This window comes from Triticum aestivum, chromosome 1A (assembly GCF_018294505.1).
Source record: "Triticum aestivum cultivar Chinese Spring chromosome 1A, IWGSC CS RefSeq v2.1, whole genome shotgun sequence".
In the NCBI taxonomy this organism is placed as follows: Eukaryota; Viridiplantae; Streptophyta; class Magnoliopsida; order Poales; family Poaceae; genus Triticum; species Triticum aestivum.
The window spans coordinates 526826473-526842862 of NC_057794.1; the positions used below are offsets into that span (position 1 = coordinate 526826473).

The 16390-nt window shown below is 45.2% G+C and overlaps 1 protein-coding gene and 1 long non-coding RNA gene across 11 annotated transcripts; one reads left to right on the plus strand and one right to left on the minus strand.

Annotated features, from left to right (window-relative positions):
- Positions 1 to 764: 764 nt before the first annotated feature.
- Positions 765 to 3097, plus strand: LOC123175772 (non-specific lipid-transfer protein EPAD1). Of its 2 annotated transcripts, none has more exons than XM_044590324.1 (5): positions 765 to 1008; positions 1386 to 1507; positions 2162 to 2614; positions 2695 to 2804; positions 2907 to 3097. In XM_044590324.1, exons 2-4 carry the CDS (start codon positions 1399 to 1401, stop codon positions 2781 to 2783), a joined length of 651 nt encoding a protein of 216 aa, XP_044446259.1. In that variant the 5' UTR covers positions 765 to 1008; positions 1386 to 1398; the 3' UTR covers positions 2784 to 2804; positions 2907 to 3097. The 2 variants fall into 2 exon arrangements, with proteins under 2 accessions (XP_044446259.1, XP_044446299.1); XM_044590364.1 differs by having other exon boundaries at positions 2912 to 3097.
- A 543-nt stretch (positions 3098 to 3640) lies between these two features.
- LOC123063161 (uncharacterized) lies at positions 3641 to 9013 on the minus strand. Of its 9 annotated transcripts, none has more exons than XR_006430157.1 (8): positions 8543 to 9013; positions 7481 to 7643; positions 6726 to 6915; positions 6197 to 6403; positions 5781 to 6023; positions 5045 to 5292; positions 4134 to 4519; positions 3641 to 4016 (listed from the first exon to the last, which is right to left on the minus strand). It is a non-coding gene; the product is annotated as an uncharacterized lncRNA (long non-coding RNA). The 9 variants fall into 9 exon arrangements; XR_006430174.1 differs by having other exon boundaries at positions 5942 to 6023; positions 6197 to 6406; positions 7552 to 7643; positions 8543 to 9011; XR_006430166.1 differs by having other exon boundaries at positions 5942 to 6023; positions 6197 to 6406; positions 8543 to 9011.
- Positions 9014 to 16390: the final 7377 nt, after the last annotated feature.

The window sequence follows — 16390 nt, forward strand, 5'->3', positions numbered from 1 at the left end:
GCAGCTGACAATCGCTGGCAAAAAAGGGCGGCGGCGGCGGCGACAAAGGAGGCGGGCGAGGGTTGCTGTTGGCTGGGGGTGGGGAGGCCAATGAGCCACCGACCAGCGGGCCCGGGGAAAGGAGAAGACGAGCGTGCGCACGTCCGCCGCGTATCCGCGCCGACGCAAATCCGGCTCAAAAATGGGCCGGGAATGGGTCGCCCGCGGACGAAAAGCGGACACACGCTCGTTTGGGTCGACGCGTTGGGCCGACTTTTCTATCCCGCCGACCCAAACGGACGGCGGTGGACGAAATGGATCGCCCATTGGAATTGCTCTTAGGTTGTTTTAATTTTCTTTTAATGCTAATGTGGACGCGTGAATTCTCGCCGGCTTAATGTTTAATTAAGTTGTTTTCATTTTAAATATGCACGTACAATTTTTTTTGTCGGCGCCGTCAAAATGGGTCGGGCGAGCGTTTAACGCGTATGCCAACCAAAACGCAGAAGCGGATGTCCGTGTCCGCCTGACCGACTCAAACAAATAAAAAATGGACGAAATCTCCGTCCATTTGAGTTGGCCCGTTGGAGTTGCTATTAAACATAACAAGTCGGAAACGGATTTCTATACCAATCATTCAAACCACAACAGTCCGCAGTACTACTAATTCAAATGAAAAGAGTCGCAGTCTGGCACACGATGTCAAAAGTCTGTCGCTGCGCAACGCAGCGACTCCTTTCTTTTGCTTTTGCGGGGTATTCAGTGATCGGAGTCGGACCGTTCCCTCCCCTGTTCCCTTCCTCCATCCCCCCTGTTCCCTTCCACCCCACCAACAGCAGGCGCCAGCCCGCCCGCCCGCCGCCACCACGCTCCCCTTGCCCCGAGTCTATAAGAGGACGCACCGGTTTCCGCATCGCTCTCCTCCACACCACCCGTTCCATCAGCCAGCCCAAGCACCAAACCCGCCTCCTCCTCCGCACCGGCGGGGCAGCAGCGACCGGAAGCAGCAGCCCGGTGCGATCCCTCCAGGTAGGCAACCGCGTCCTCGCCCTACTCTTGTCGCGCGCGGCTTGTCAGCTTGACCCCCGAGCCGTCGGCGCGCTCGTCTCGCTGCAGAGGGCCTCGCTCGGTGGGGCACTTCGTCACCGCCGCCAGCCGGCAGGCGCCTCGCCGGAGAGTAGCGCTGGCCACGCGGCTGGCGGCGGCGAAGAAGCGCCACTCTCCGGCGAGGCGCCTGCCGGCTGGCGGCGGTGAAGAGCGAGCGTTTTGCGCTCCTCTCGGGCGAGGCGAGGCGAGCGGCGGTGGAGAGGCGGCGGATCGGGCTGTTGCTATGATTTAGTTATCGTTTTCTCCTGGGGTTAGATCCGCACTCAATCGTGACTTCCATGTCCTTGTTGCTTTCTCAGGGTCACCAGCAGGATGAGGGCTTTTGCGACCGCAGCTTGGGTGGTGTTGCTGCTCGCGGCGGCGGCGCTCGTCTCTGTCTCCTCGGCATCCGCTTCGATCTCGGCCTCCGTGGACCCATCAGGTATAAAAGGCCTCGCTTTCATGTTTCTTGGCACATTCCCTTTTTGCATCGACTTGTAGTATCACATTAGTGTGCTCCTAATACTAGGATTTATTTCGGAGTTGCGATTCCTCTCGTTTTGGTAGCTTGTCTGTCCCATACTTTCCAAGTTAAGATACAGACAGAATAGCATACAGTTGTTCCGCTGTCATTGGTGTTCTTGTTATGGGAGACTATTTTGTCGTATCCTCTATCCGTGTTAGCCTAGTAGGATTTGCATGTTCAGTCATAGACGCAACGCTGACAATCCTTTGCTTCTTCCGTTGAAGGTTGTAAGGCCTTGTTTTCATGTTTCTTGGCACACTTTTGCATCCATATGCACACTACGTGTGCTCGTAATACTAGGATTTACTGTATTTCGGAGTTGCGATTCGGCTCCGTGCGCAGGCACTCTGTTTTGGTAATTTGCCTGTTGGATACACTTCCCAAGTCTGAGATACAGACAGAATAGCATATAGTTGTTCCGCTGCCATTTTGGTCTTCTTATTGTGGGAGACTTTATTTTCTACTCCTACTACGTACTATAATATCCTCTGTCCGTGTTAGCCTAGTACTAGTATTTGCACGTTCGATCCTAGACGCAACGCTGACAATCCTTTGCTTCTCCTGTTGAAGGTTGCAATGCCACCCAGCTGGCCACCGCTATTGTCAAGAACTGTGTGGAAGAGTTTGAGCCAACCAATGCCGCTGCCTGCTGTTCCTCGGTTCTGCCCACAGTGGACATGGCCGGCTGCCTCTGCTTGGTGGTCGATGAGCCTCAGCTGGCGCTATCGGGCACCACCTCCCAGGCCGTGTTCAGTCTTTACCTGAAGTGTGGAGGTAAGAGACGTTCCCAGGACAAGCCGTACGAGGCATGCGATGATTTCTTTGCGACGTCTCCGCCATCCCTGCCAGCGCCCGCCAGTCCGGCGCCTCCTGCATCACCAAGGGACATGTACTACCCTCCAACTCCCGTCAATGAGGATTCAAGTTACAAGATCGAGTTGTCCACAGATGTTGGCGTTTGGGTGACCGTGATAGTCTACCTGATTGTCATGGGCTTCGCAGTTTACGAGCGTCTGACTCGTGGTACTACTTCATACTTAATTATTGCATGTCAACCTAGTTCGATTATATAGGACTAATGGTGCTTTTCATTTGGTTTGCAGGAGGAAATGACAACGAGGGTGGGCAAGAGGTGAACAATGACCAGGATCCAGAGGGGCAAGGAAACCCTCGGCCGGACGGAGCTGCTTGACGATCAGCACTTCATCACCGGGTACATTATTTTCAACCTGGCCTTTGTTCTTTATTCTGATTCGCATCATCTGGTCTTGGCATTTACTGTTCGACAAGTGGCCTAATCTTTGTTTTCCGACAGGATAGGAAGACTGAAATGGGCACGGGAACCTACTGCTCAATCAAGATCATGTCATGGAGAGGAAGCCTGCCATAGTTTATTTTTATCAGTAGTTGCGCCTTTGATGAGCAAGGAATGTAATGTGCATTTGCTCTTCTTTGACTCCCCTTTGATCCGAATGTTGAACTTTAAATGTCTTTCGTGGTGAACTATTTGCGTTGTGGTATCCAAAATCGTTCGTGCATTTGGGGGTTGCTTGGATTGTGACTATCATTGTCATATCCACATGATTTTTGCCACACTTGTCTTAGTTGAATTGCTCAAATTGTTAGCCACACTTTGGCTTGCCTAAGAAAATCATGCCCCACTTTTTATGTCTATGACATGTGGGGTTCACTCCTCATAAAAAAGTCTTGCCTTAGATGTGGTTAGAACCAAACACATACCTAACTTGATCAAACTTGCCAAACTTGCCTAAGGTTAGATGTGCTAAAGCGTGGCTAGAAACCAAACAACCCCTTGTTTTAACCTAAACGCTGCTCCACTCGATTCAGCGTCCGCACACAGGCCGTTCATCTCGACAGTTTCGAACCAAGAGAAGAGAGAGCGGTGGGTTTTGTCGCTTCCAAAAATCAGGAAACACGCCCACCCAGGGAGCGTTCTATCCACTAGTAGTTGGGGCGCGCCCGTGGCAGGTGGTGCCAGGTAGATGAACGCCCTTTTTACTTTCCTTTTTGGATCAGGATAGCAGCACATGTACATGCAATTCTTGATGGGACTTATTATATTGGAATATCACCTGAGGAAGAAACTGAAATGCCATACCCACAACGATATAGCATTGACAGGAGCATGTTGTTGTTTGGCAACATAGGATACATTAATAGAAATTACACGCACGTCGGCCCCGACAGCGGTGGCGGGCCCTTGATGCCTCCCTCTAACCGTGCGGCTGACAAAGCTGCGGCAGTAGCTCGTCGTCGCGGACGGCGACGACCCTCCAAGACACGGTGTTGATGGAGGCACGAGGGAGATGTTGAGCTTGGTCTAGAGGTCCCTGATGGCAGCCCTAGTCCTCTCGACGGCAAACTGCTCCGCGCCGTTGGGGTCTTGGTTCCTCAACTTCCTTGCCTACAAATGAGTTCCACTTCATATCTTTGGCATGACTGGTTCTGAGCTTCTAATGATTATATGAATTCTGAGAGAAGCGAGTGTGCTCGTTCAAACATACACTGACTTCCGGCTCACCTTGTGGCTCTGAAAGAGCTGGAATGGCTCTGGTGAAGGTTTACAGACGCCGACTTGCTCGTGAAGATAGATAACCTGCTTCCGGTTCTTCTTTTCTGCAAGGACTTTTCCTCGGCAAACATTTGTAACACTGGTTATATTTATTTCAGTTCTTAAAAAAGCATGGGACGAATAGGAGAAAATAGAGGAATATCAAGGTAAGATCCTAGGAAAGGATGCCTCAAATTAATTGAATGCCCACTGAAAGGAGTCAGACATATCGTGCAGTATGAAATAACATTCTTCAACTTGTGCAAAAGAACTACCTTTGTTGTCCCATTGGCTCGATAGACATCAAAGTAGTGTGAACTGATTCAGTCTCCGTCTATCTACAATGTTATTATATCCTGACAAGAAAAAATCAAAACTAATTATACTACCATAAGTTTTATACAAACCACATCAGACAGATATTAGATCAAAACGGACAAGAAAGCATCAACGAAGTTTAAAGATTCCACCCTCTAGATTAACATTGGACTGTAGAATTGACAGCGAAATCAGTTATTTGCAGCTTCTTTCCACAAAGTTTGCAAAAGTTACAAAAAATAACCGTTTTTTTAACATTGCCACTTTTTTAGGAGAACTCAAATAACCTTGTTCAAATATGAGAAAAGTTATAGCTTAATGATTAACCAAAGTTCGTTTTCTTGAAAAGTGTATAAAACTTTTACAAGAAGGCCTGTGCGCATTTATCTTGTCTCGGCACATTCGGCTGCCATGTTTAGTCTAACTCATGTACATCAATATGGGCATATGCTATAACATTATGATCTAATTGTAGAACATCGATCAAACATATGATACTATATTATTAGAGTTCAGAACCATCATAGGCGTTGGTACATCTAACGAGGATATGTACGACTCACCCTGGAGCATGGATGGGTACAATGCATTGTAGTTAATCCAAAAGCGAATACAAGCTAACATGAAGTGCTTTCAGTTTGGCTGAAAAAAGGGGCCTAATGAGGCCATGACTTGGCTTTGTCAGAAGCCTGTTGTAGGCAATGGCAAGAAACGGCCAGCAGTAGTGCAATCCGGATACTCACGCCTGCAATGATTTTGTAGCATTGCCACTAGACCTCTTACGCTTATATTCACATAAATCCGAGTGAAGCTGCATCAAGAAATATATTTCGGACATGAGAAGCAACAACAGTAGCTTAAGAAAAAAACATGTTACATATAGTAATATTTCCTTACAGCCTAATGGTACGAACAAATCAAAGTTGCTGGATTTGGTAGTGTAGCTAAAAGACAGAAAATGCAAGTTGACTATGATGTCACTGCTAAAGAAGCATAAATAGCATCTATGTCTAGTGAAAAAACAGAACAAAAGAAATTATCTTCATGTTAATCCATCTATATCTAGCATAATGATTTTGTAATATGCTAGTACAATGGTATAATAAATGATCTTGTATGGCTACCGCATGAAGTATGGTGTAAAAAAACCAGAAAATTGAGTGAAATAAGTCATGTCAACATAGTATAAGAAATCAATAAAAAAGGGATCATACATCATGTACACCAAACCGGGTTGATCTCCCTTCTTAGACATGATAATCACTTCCAAATTAAAGACCAATAAAAAAAAAGGGCAACCTGGTGCATGTAGCTCCCGCTTGCGCAGGGTCCAGGGAAGGGTCCGACCACTTTGGGTCTATAGTACGCAGCCTTTCCCTACATTTCTGTAAGAGGCTGTTTCCAGGTTCCAAATTAAAGACCAATGCTTGCCTATAATTCTAGTTGGAAAGTAACCTCACTTCTAAGAAATCTGAAGGTTCTAATTTCCAAATAATCCACTCCTTGAATGTTCTCTCATGATTCTTGAAAGAAACCTTTGAGCTGCACAAGAATAGTAGCAAAAGTAAGTAAACATGAAAGAACAGATCAACTCAAGGTGCAGATGGGTAAAGCAAGATCATCCAGTAAAACTGAAATATTTATCAATCAAATGCTAATAGCCATATGACACAACCAGCAAGGTAAGAAATCGATCGGATCATGGAGGAGCTCACCCAGAGTTTAGGCCCGTCAATCTGGCCATATGGACCCTAGATGTAGAGAGAAAGCATGCATGCTCTTCTTGCTCCCATAGCACCACAGCAGAGTAGGGGTTGGAGATCAACTAATAAACATGGAGAGATCCATATATGCCAATCAACTAATAAAACACCACCGGAGCAGCACATGCATACGTGGAATATGAACATAAATAAAAGCACCTGCTAATGACAAAAAGAAATGACTTAATATTCAAACATTACGCCATCGATAGGTAGAATACAGAAAGTGTATCTGTAACAGTAGATGTTCTCATTGACAAAATGAATCGTGTTCCCATCTTCAATTTTCCTGCAATTTCACCTATTTTTCATGCCTCATTAATTATCTAGGGAATGAGACTATGATGAATAGCCGAGCACTAAAGTTTAATGCTAACAGCCTTCCACAAAGCAGATAACACTAGTAGCCAGCTTTTCAAGATCAATTAGCATAGCTTGTCTGTCAGAAATAAATTGCATCACGAAAGCATTCCAAGACTACCTGGCTGTCAGAAATAAATTGCAGCAAATAACACCAGTAGCCAGCTTTTTAAGATCGATTAGCATAATTTGAAGAAAGCTTAGCATGAATATTGTATTCATCACTCTGTTAGAGCAGATTTTGGTTGGTTGCGGCAACAGCAGGTTGATGAATTTCATGTACTATCAGTACTGTGCAGGTGCATCCAAATCTGTATGATAGCAGAAGAATAATATAAGCAAGAAAACGGAGTACTTCCATGCAAAGAACCATAAAGAAAGGTATAAAATAGGAGTTTAAAGAGAATCTTTGATGAAAAACCTCACAAAAAGTGACCAGAAACTAAATCTTAGAACAGAGACAGATCTTGTGTCAGCATAATAAAAATGAAACGGCTATTTGACTAATTGAACGACCAATTAGATAGAGCATAGGCATTTCAAAACCTAATGTGGATAATAGCTAGTCATCTGAACGGATTAGAAGGCATGAGGGAAATTACATATGAAGCGAAGCAGTACATCTAATTATCAAGATTTTAATCCCCAAATAAACATTCTAAAAGAACATGAGAATATCTTGTTGTCGCCTTCAATTGACAATCTGAGAACAAGATTTGCAAGAACATTTAGTATGCAGACATGTTTTTCTTTTATCAATTTCCTTGGGAGTTGGGTAAAGTAACTCTTGTTATATACAAGTGAACATAATTACGTATAGTCCAATCAGTAACTAACAAGGTATGCAAGTGAAGTGTCCAGGCTGTGCAAACTTACAGCCTGAGATGGTTTCTCATGTAGAAAATGCAACAAAAGCGACCCTTGCAAACACCAAATCATTTTGGCACCTCTGATTATTGTGTGCGTCGGGAGGGTTGAGATGTGGCTGTTGCAACGACGTGCGCACATCAATGCTTGCCATCGTCCAGGCCTGCGTGCGCTGTAGCAAACAGAAGAATCTTGCGCATCAGGACCCGCAATCCAGGAAATGGGAACAGAAAACTGAGATGCAGTTGAGTTTACCGACGAAGATAAAAGATTAGAAATATCATCAATAGAAGCTAAGCAAATAAGAGTTCAGAAGGAAAGTAAACAAATAAAGTCATTGTGGGTTACCTTTTAGTATCTGAATTAACAAACGCCGGCCTTTCACCCAAGACAAGATCAATGATTAGCTACGTAGCTACTCAGCTAGTGTTGAGGTCCACAGTACATAGCTAACAGATGACTAATCTTGATCCCCTTAGTCTGAACTATAACAATCTAATTAAAGTTGCGGTGGCAAAATAGAACCTTTCAGATGGTAACTGGGCAGTGGAATGAACAGGTAGAATTTTAGTTCAGTAGCGCACTTGTCGTTTTACACAAATTCATGGACCATGATTCAGCTACCAAGTCAACCAAAACCCTAGCTATTTAGTTCTATCTGGTTTCTACTACATGGTTGACGTAATAAACAGAATCCTCCCTCCCTCCCTCCCTCCCTCCCTCTCTCTCTCTCTGTTAGATGCTGATGCCCAATTCATTCCATCCCCGAAACAAGCAAAATCATGAGTGCTGCAACCCCCTTCTCAGACCAAACCCCCAAACAATGTACGAAAGAGAGAAGGCACATCTAATCATCAGTTTAATTCGCTGGAAGTGTGAGAAATTGTGAGTACTGTATAAACTACTTGGTTGGTCTTCCCATAATCGAGGTTGAAAAACTTCCCCAACCCAATTTTCACTTCCTCCGAGTTCAGAGTGGTGAGAAGGGCAGAAGGCACACCCTATGGATGGCGTGGGATGGTAATCACGACGAAATGATAAAAACTGGGGCGATGGATAGGCATGTTGGACCTGAGCAAGGTGGCGACGTTAGAGGAGGAGGACGAAGCCGGAGTCGTCGACCTCGAGCTCCTTCGTGCCCAGCTCCAGGATCTGGTCCGTCTGCCTCCGGATCCAGGCCGCCACCGCCAGGCCGCGGGCTGTTTGATCCCAGTGTACGGGAAGGAAGGAGATGGCGCCCGAACCTGCGACCACCCCGAGCCTCCTGCGCCAAACACCGATCTGGTCCAGGACTGGACTAGGAGGAGAGAAGCGGGGACGAGAAGACGCAGGGGAAGCGGCTGAGCCGGCAATGCAGGGACCCAGGAGAGGAGGAGGCGAGGGGAGAGGGGATGCACCGGATCCCCACCAGGCACAGCGACAAGAGCCGTGCTCGTTCTCAAGAGGAGGGGGCGGCGCAGGGCAGAGAGGAACGGGGTGGAGGTTGCGTGCGGGATTGGACATTGCTTCGTGAGGAAAGGAAAGCAGATCGAGAGACATGTGTTCTCCCAGCAATCTTTTTTGTTTTTGTCCCAGTGATCTGTTTTGTCTTCCACGCTGTGATGACGTGGCTATCACCGGGAGGCGCCCTTGATGCACAGCTGAATGGTTTTAACTAGTAGTTGGGGTGTCACCCGGTGGCGCCTTCTAAAAGGAATTTAGGCGGTGCCAGATAGGAGGCGCCTCTTTCACTTTCCTATCATAAAATTGATAATGCATATTACAGAAGTTTTTTTTAGAACTTGACATTACAGAGGTGGTTTAGAAAGCTCTTCCACCCGGAGCAAACCCAAAAGGGGAAACCAGCAGCCCAAAACACCCTACAGGCCTTCAACGGCTAGCAAGAACAAGTGCATTGTGCTATCATTAGAGTTGATCTTTTCCAAAAGGTCATGTATAAACAGAAGGAAGTTTACACATAAGTGGCCTGAATACTCTCTTTCATGATCTAGAGCATCAGCAACTCCACAGTTGACAAAGTCACCCTTGATCGCCACTGCCTGCTCGTCATGGAGCTTGGGAGCATATCTTTGACATTTATCCATGTAAAAATGATCATTTAGAACTCATAATGATTCATAAACATATATTTGATTTCAAATCAAATGTTCCTTTACATTGTAGACACCATAGTGGACTAATAAAGTAGGACTCTCTTACTTATGAACTAAAACTAACTAAAGATCTGACTATCTCTTGCTAAGCTATGCAAGCGCCACACTTTGTTGCCCCACGGTTTCTTTTCTACATATGCACCTACTTTTTTCTATGCCTACTACCTATAGTTGAATAGCTCGATTAATATATATACATATTAGACATGTTGAAAAGAGAAGTAATATTAGTTGAACAACCACTACATCAATACACGCATCTCTGTACCACCTCTGTACCAATATTTGTAGCAATGTGGCAGCACTTGTCTCAAGGCTTTCGGTTAAATCTCTGACATCCACTATATCTAGTATCTTGACTATAATATGTGAGCCACAGAGTAATATAAAAAGTGGTTGGGGCGCCCCCTTGTGGCGCCTCGTGAGAGGTTGGTTGTGCGGTGCCAGGTAGGAGGCGATTGTTTCACCCCTTTTTTTCTTGTTGTGGGTAGCACATGAATATTTTTTGTGAACTGTGCTTGTGCTCGGCCAATTGAAAGCACAATCTACATCGAGTGTTGATGCAATACATGGTTCACATATTATAAGAAAAAGAATTCAGTTGTTTGCATTCAGCATGCATCAGATGAAGTACAACAACTAAGCTTGGCATATAATGCCATGCGAGAATTCTGGTCGAAGTACCAACCTAGACAAAAGTGGATACAACTCCAAACCTATCCTCGAAAAAAGATATCAAGCTAAGTAACTAAGCTAAGGATCATTCTTCAGCAGCAGATCAGTGTAAGTTCAAGACCATAGCACCATTTCTCTTTGTAACTCCTAAGCTTGAGAAAACACAAATGCTTTTATAAAACCTTCAGACCAACACTAACATTGCAAACCATGTCAGATAACCCTACTAACAGAAACCAATAGATCGGAAAACAAACATCAACTAACCACAAGTACTAAAAACCACAAGGCAAAAGATGCAAAAATAAAATGATATATCACGACACTGCAACTTTATTTCTTTACAGCTATTGGGTATATCAATTAACTGAAAGGGAAAGTCTGCCACAAATAAGATATCAGTAGTTGGCCATCGAAACATAGCTAAATTAATTCGCCATACAGCAGATTAGCTATATCATGTGTGAATTGACCTAAAAAGATAATTACAGAAGAAAATAAGCATGAAACTATCTAGCCGACAATGAAGAAAGATTTGTAGATACTGAAAACATACAGAAGGTTTCTTGGTAGCTAAACGTAGCGATTTGTTTTGCAGTTTGTTGGTAGTTTCATGGAAACATGAGTTACCTCTAGTTGTTCATTGAGTCCTATTTCATTGTTTCAGCTACGAAGTCAGTTTTTGAATTGCTACCTACCTCAAATACGAGGTGGTATATTTTGTTCTAAATGCAGGGTTTTCTTGTACCGATACAGAAGAGAACACTGCAGATTCCTAGGCAAATTTTGATTCACAAAACGTCACTGATCCTATTCAAATTGACAAACTGAAAAGCAATGAGAACACGGGGAAGGAGCACTAAGAAACAAGTCTTGTATCTTTTAAGCAAATGATCAGACCAAATTAAGCACAAGGCAATCCCATGTGAAAAGATGAAGATGCAACAAATAAGCTAGATCATCGGAATATAGTAATAAGATTAGAGGAGCTACACTTACATGGGCAAGCTTAGCCTGATCCTGCTGCTGTCGAGGGGCCTCCTCAAGCAGCCTTCTTTGCTTCATTTCCACCCAGCTGAACACCAAGATCAAGATGGTGAATACCTGCTAGATCATTTAAAAGGGGCACATTATATTACACCAAATACAGAGAAGAAACAAACAGATTTCAGACTGAAGAAAATATATTTTGGCTCCTAACATAAACAGTCAGGGTAATTCAGAGTTTAGGCACTATTAGCAATAATCTGAACATGAACATGCAGATGAAAAGATCTTGACGACAACCTCGAGGCGTGCGCCGCTAGCGAGCTCGTCGACCAACACCAGCACCACCTCGTAACCTCAAGCGTGCACAACCATTGTGGGGAAGAATAGAGATTAACCATAAAACAAATTGATGGTTAACTTAACTGAAGCTAGATCCTATTTTGTGAATGAAACATCAACTGAACAGTAGCAGTCACTCATAAATTATTGGACTAAGATTGTTCACGGTATCCTCTAGTCCAAGGTTGTACCTGGTGACAAGCATGAAGAAGAACAGTGGCTTTGACAACACGTATTTTAATCATTTCAAAAGTAATATGAGAAGAAAATTATCCTTCAGAAGAACCCAATACTAAGATTAGAAGTATAATATTCTAATAGGACATGTCTTGCAGTAATGTAATCCGGTAACAGCTATTACTATTGCAGATGGTTTTTGTTCAGCAGTCAAAGGTCCAGAAGTTCTTCCAAAACAACCATTGATATAATACATGTCATTAACAAAGCAAGATACATGTATTATTGCAGCTCCAAAGAACTCCAACGTCATTTGAATAAATCATGGAAAATCTTGGATATGTTTACAGTTGAACATACAAGATTCACATGAATAAATTTGTCAACTTGTATACCACAGACTGTAAACATTAAATCAATTGCATATGACAGAAACTAATTAACCGATGAAGCCATGTGAATCACAGAGAATTCTTTAGTGATCCCACTATGTTGATGTTTGGAGCCACAAGTTGAGGTGATCAGACTTCACAACATGGCTTGTGAAACAGAGAAAGTAAGAAAATACCTGAAACAGTCCAACCATATAACTATGCTCTGCAACCTCCATGGCCTGGGCGTGTGGTCTCGCTCGATCACCGCCTGCTATTCACCAACTTGCAAGGTCTGTGTCGCGCCGTTTCCCTACACATGAGAGGATTAAGAAGGAGAGATGAAAGCCAGGTTGTAGTGAAGGCTAACTCATCCATGAGTCCACCATCGTTGCTGCTGTCTCGACAACGAGCTCAACAAAGAACAGTCATTACTGTCTACTCAAGACTTAAGGAAATGGCACAATTGCAGTTTCGCAAGCATCAATACATGGAAATTATTACCTGTAATATCATGCTTTTAGTCTTTATTCCAGAAGAGTAAATGCTTTAACAGCTAGAACCAACTTGCTCATGAGTACTTTCTCGGTGCAAATGGATTGTTACACAATTAATATATTGAAGGAAATATGCCCTAGAGGCAATAATAAAGTTATTATTTATTTCCTTATATCATGATAAATGTTTATTATTCATGCTAGAATTGTATTAACCGGAAACATAATACATGTGTAAATACATAGACAAACAGAGTGTCACTAGTATGCCTCTACTTAACTAGCTCGTTAATCAAAGATGGTTATGTTTCCTAACCATGGACAAAGAGTTGTTATTTGATTAACGGGATCACATCATTAGTTGAATGATCTAATTGACATGACCCATTCCATTAGCTTAGCACCCGATCGTTTAATATGTTGCTATTGCTTTCTTCATGACTTATACATGTTCCTATGACTATGAGATTATGCAACTCCCGTTTGCCGGAGGAACACTTTGTGTGCTACCAAACATCACAACGTAACTGGGTGACTATAAAGGAGCTTTACAGATGTCTCCAAAGGTACATGTTGGGTTGGCGTATTTCGAGATTAGGATTTGTCACTCCGAATGTCGGAGAGGTATCTCTGGGCCCTCTCGGTAATGCACATCACTTAAGCCTTGCAAGCATTGCAACTAATGAGTTAGTTGCGGGATGATGTATTACGGAACGAGTAAAGAGACTTGCCGGTAACGAGATTGAACTAGGTATTGGATACCGACGATCGAATCTCAGGCAAGTAAACATACCGATGACAAAGGGAACAACGTATGTTGTTATGCGGTCTGACCGATAAAGATCTTCGTAGAATATGTAGGAGCCAATATGGGCATCCAGGTCCCGCTATTGGTTATTGACCAGAGACGTGTCTCGGTCATGTCTACATTGTTCTCGAACCCGTAGGGTCCGCACGCTTAAGGTTTTCGATGACAGTTATATTATGAGTTTATATGTTTTGATGTACCGAAGGTTGTTCGGAGTCCCGGATGTGATCACGGACATGACGAGGAGTCTCGAAATGGTCGAGACATAAATATTGATATATTGGAAGCCTATGTTTGGATATCGGAAGTGTTCCGGGTGAAATCGGGATTTTACCGGAGTACCGGGAGGTTACCGGAACCCCCCCCCCCCGGGAGATATATGGGCCTTAGTGGGCCTTAGTGGAAAAGAGAAGAGGCAGCCAGAGATGGGCCGCGCGCCCCTCCCCTCCCTTGGTCCGAATAGGACAAGGAGAGGGGGCCGGCCCTCCTTTCTCTTTTCCCCCCTCCGCGAATCCTATTCCAACTAGGATTGGGGGGGAATCCTACTCCCGGAGGGAGTAGGACTCCTCCTGGCGTGCCTCCCTTAGGCCGGCCGCACCCCCCCCCTTGAGCCTTTATATACGGAGGCAGGGGCACCCCAGAGAAACACAAGTTGATCCGCGTGATTATATTCTTAACCGTGTGCGATGCCCCCTTCCACCATAGTCCTCGATAATATTGTAGCAGTGCTTAGGCGAAGCCCTGCGACAGTAGTACATCAAGATCGTCACCACGTCGTCATGCTGACGGAACTCTTCCCCGACACTTTGCTGGATCGAAGTCCGGGGATCGTCATCGAGCTGAACGTGTGCTAGAACTCGGAGGTGTCGTAGTTTCGGTGCTTGATCGGTCGGGCCGTGAAGACGTACGACTACATCAACCGCGTTGTCATAACGCTTCAGCTATCGGTCTACGAGGGTACGTAGACAACACTCTCCCTGTCGTGGTTCTAACTCTGACAGTGATGTAGGGGGGTGTGTATGGAGAGGCTAGATCTCAGCTATTGGGAAGTTGTGAACACACCAAGATGTACGAGTTCAGGCCCTTCGCGGAGGAAGTAACAGCCCTACGTCTGTTGGAAATATGCCCTAGAGGCAATAATAAAAGCAGTATTATTATATTTCCTTGTTCATGATAATTGTCTTTATTCATGCTATAATTGTGTTATCCGGAAATCGTAATACATGTGTGAATAACAGACACCAACATGTCCCTAGTAAGCCTCTAGTTGACTAGCTCGTTGATCAACAGATAGTCATGGTTTCCTCATTATGGACATTGGATGTCATTGATAACGAGATCACATCATTAGGAGAATGATGTGATGGACAAGACCCAATCCTAAACATAGCATAAAGATCGTATAGTTCGTTTGCTAGAGTTTTTCCAATGTCAATTATCCTTTCCTTAGACCATGAGATCATGTAACTCCCGGATACCGTAGGAGTGCTTTGGGTATACCAAACTTCACAACGTAACTGGGTGACTATAAAGGTAGACTACGGGTATCTCCGAAAGTGTCTGTTGGGTTGACATGGATCAAGACTGGGATTTGTCACTCCGTATGACGGAGAGGTATCACTGGGCCCACTCGGTAATGCATCATCATAATGAGCTCAAAGTGACCAAGTGTCTGGTCACGGGATCATGCATTACGGTACGAGTAAAGTGACTTGCCGGTAATGAGATTGAATGAGGTATTGGGATACCGACGATCGAATCTCGGGCAAGTAACATACCGATTGACAAAGGGAATTGCATATGGGGTTGCTTGAATCCTCGACATCGTGGTTCATCCGATGAGATCATCGTGGAGCATGTGGGAGCCAACATGGGTATCCAGATCCCGCTGTTGGTTATTGACCGGAGAGTCGTCTCGGTCATGTCTGCTTGTCTCCCGAACCCGTAGGGTCTACACACTTAAGGTTCAGTGACGCTAGGATTGTAAAGATATGTATATGCAGTAACCCGAATGTTGTTCGGAGTCCCGGATGAGATCCCGGACGTCACGAGGAGTTCCGGAATGGTCCGGAGGTAAAGAATTATATATAGGAAGTGCTATTTCGGCCATCGGGACAAGTTTCGGGGTCACCGGTATTGTACCGGGACCACCGGAAGGGTCCCGGGGGTCCACCGGGTGGGGCCACCTATCCCGGAGGGCCCCATGGGCTGAAGTGGGAAGGAACCCAGCCCAAAGTGGGCTGGGGCGCCACTCCCCTAAGGGCCCATGCGCCTAGGGTTGGGGGAAACCCTAAAGGGGGGCGCCCCCTTGCTTGGGGGGCAAGCCCCCCACCCCTTGGCCGCCGCCCCCCTAGGAGATCCCATCTCCTAGGGCCGGCGCCCCCCCCCCCCCCCGCTAGGCACCCCTATATATAGTGGGGGAGAGGGAGGACTTCAGACCTCAGCCTTTGGCGCCTCCCTCTCCCCTGTTACATCTCTCTCTCGTAGTATAGGCGAAGCCCTGCTACTGTGACGCCCTGCATCCACCACCACGCCGTCGTGCTGCTGGATCTTCTTCAGCCTCTCCTTCCCCCTTGCTGGATCAAGAAGGAGGATACGTCATCCGCTCTGTACGTGTGTTGAACGCGGAGGTGCCATCTATTCGGCGCTTGGTCATCGGTGATTTGGATCACGTCGTGTACGACTACCTCATCCCCGTTCTTTGAACGCTTCCGCACGCAATCTACAAAGGTATGTAGATGCAATCCGATCACTCGTTGCTAGATGAACTCATAGATGGATCTTGGTGAAACCGTAGGAAAATTTTTGTTTTCTGCGACGTTCCCCAACAGTGGCATCATGAGCTAGGTCTATGCGTAGTTCTTCTTGCGCGAGTAGAACACAATTTGTTGTGGGCGTAGATTTGTCAA

What these genes read in the sequence shown, in the direction of transcription:
- LOC123175772 (XM_044590324.1), top strand. Translation starts at nt 1,399, where the DNA reads ATGAGGGCTTTTGCGACCGCAGCTTGGGTGGTGTTGCTGCTCGCGGCG. An exon ending in GGCCTCCGTGGACCCATCAG is followed by an intron (nt 1,508 to 2,161) that starts GTATAAAAGGCC and finishes CTCCTGTTGAAG; the next exon opens with GTTGCAATGCCACCCAGCTG. An exon ending in TTACGAGCGTCTGACTCGTG is followed by an intron (nt 2,615 to 2,694) that starts GTACTACTTCAT and finishes TTTGGTTTGCAG; the next exon opens with GAGGAAATGACAACGAGGGT.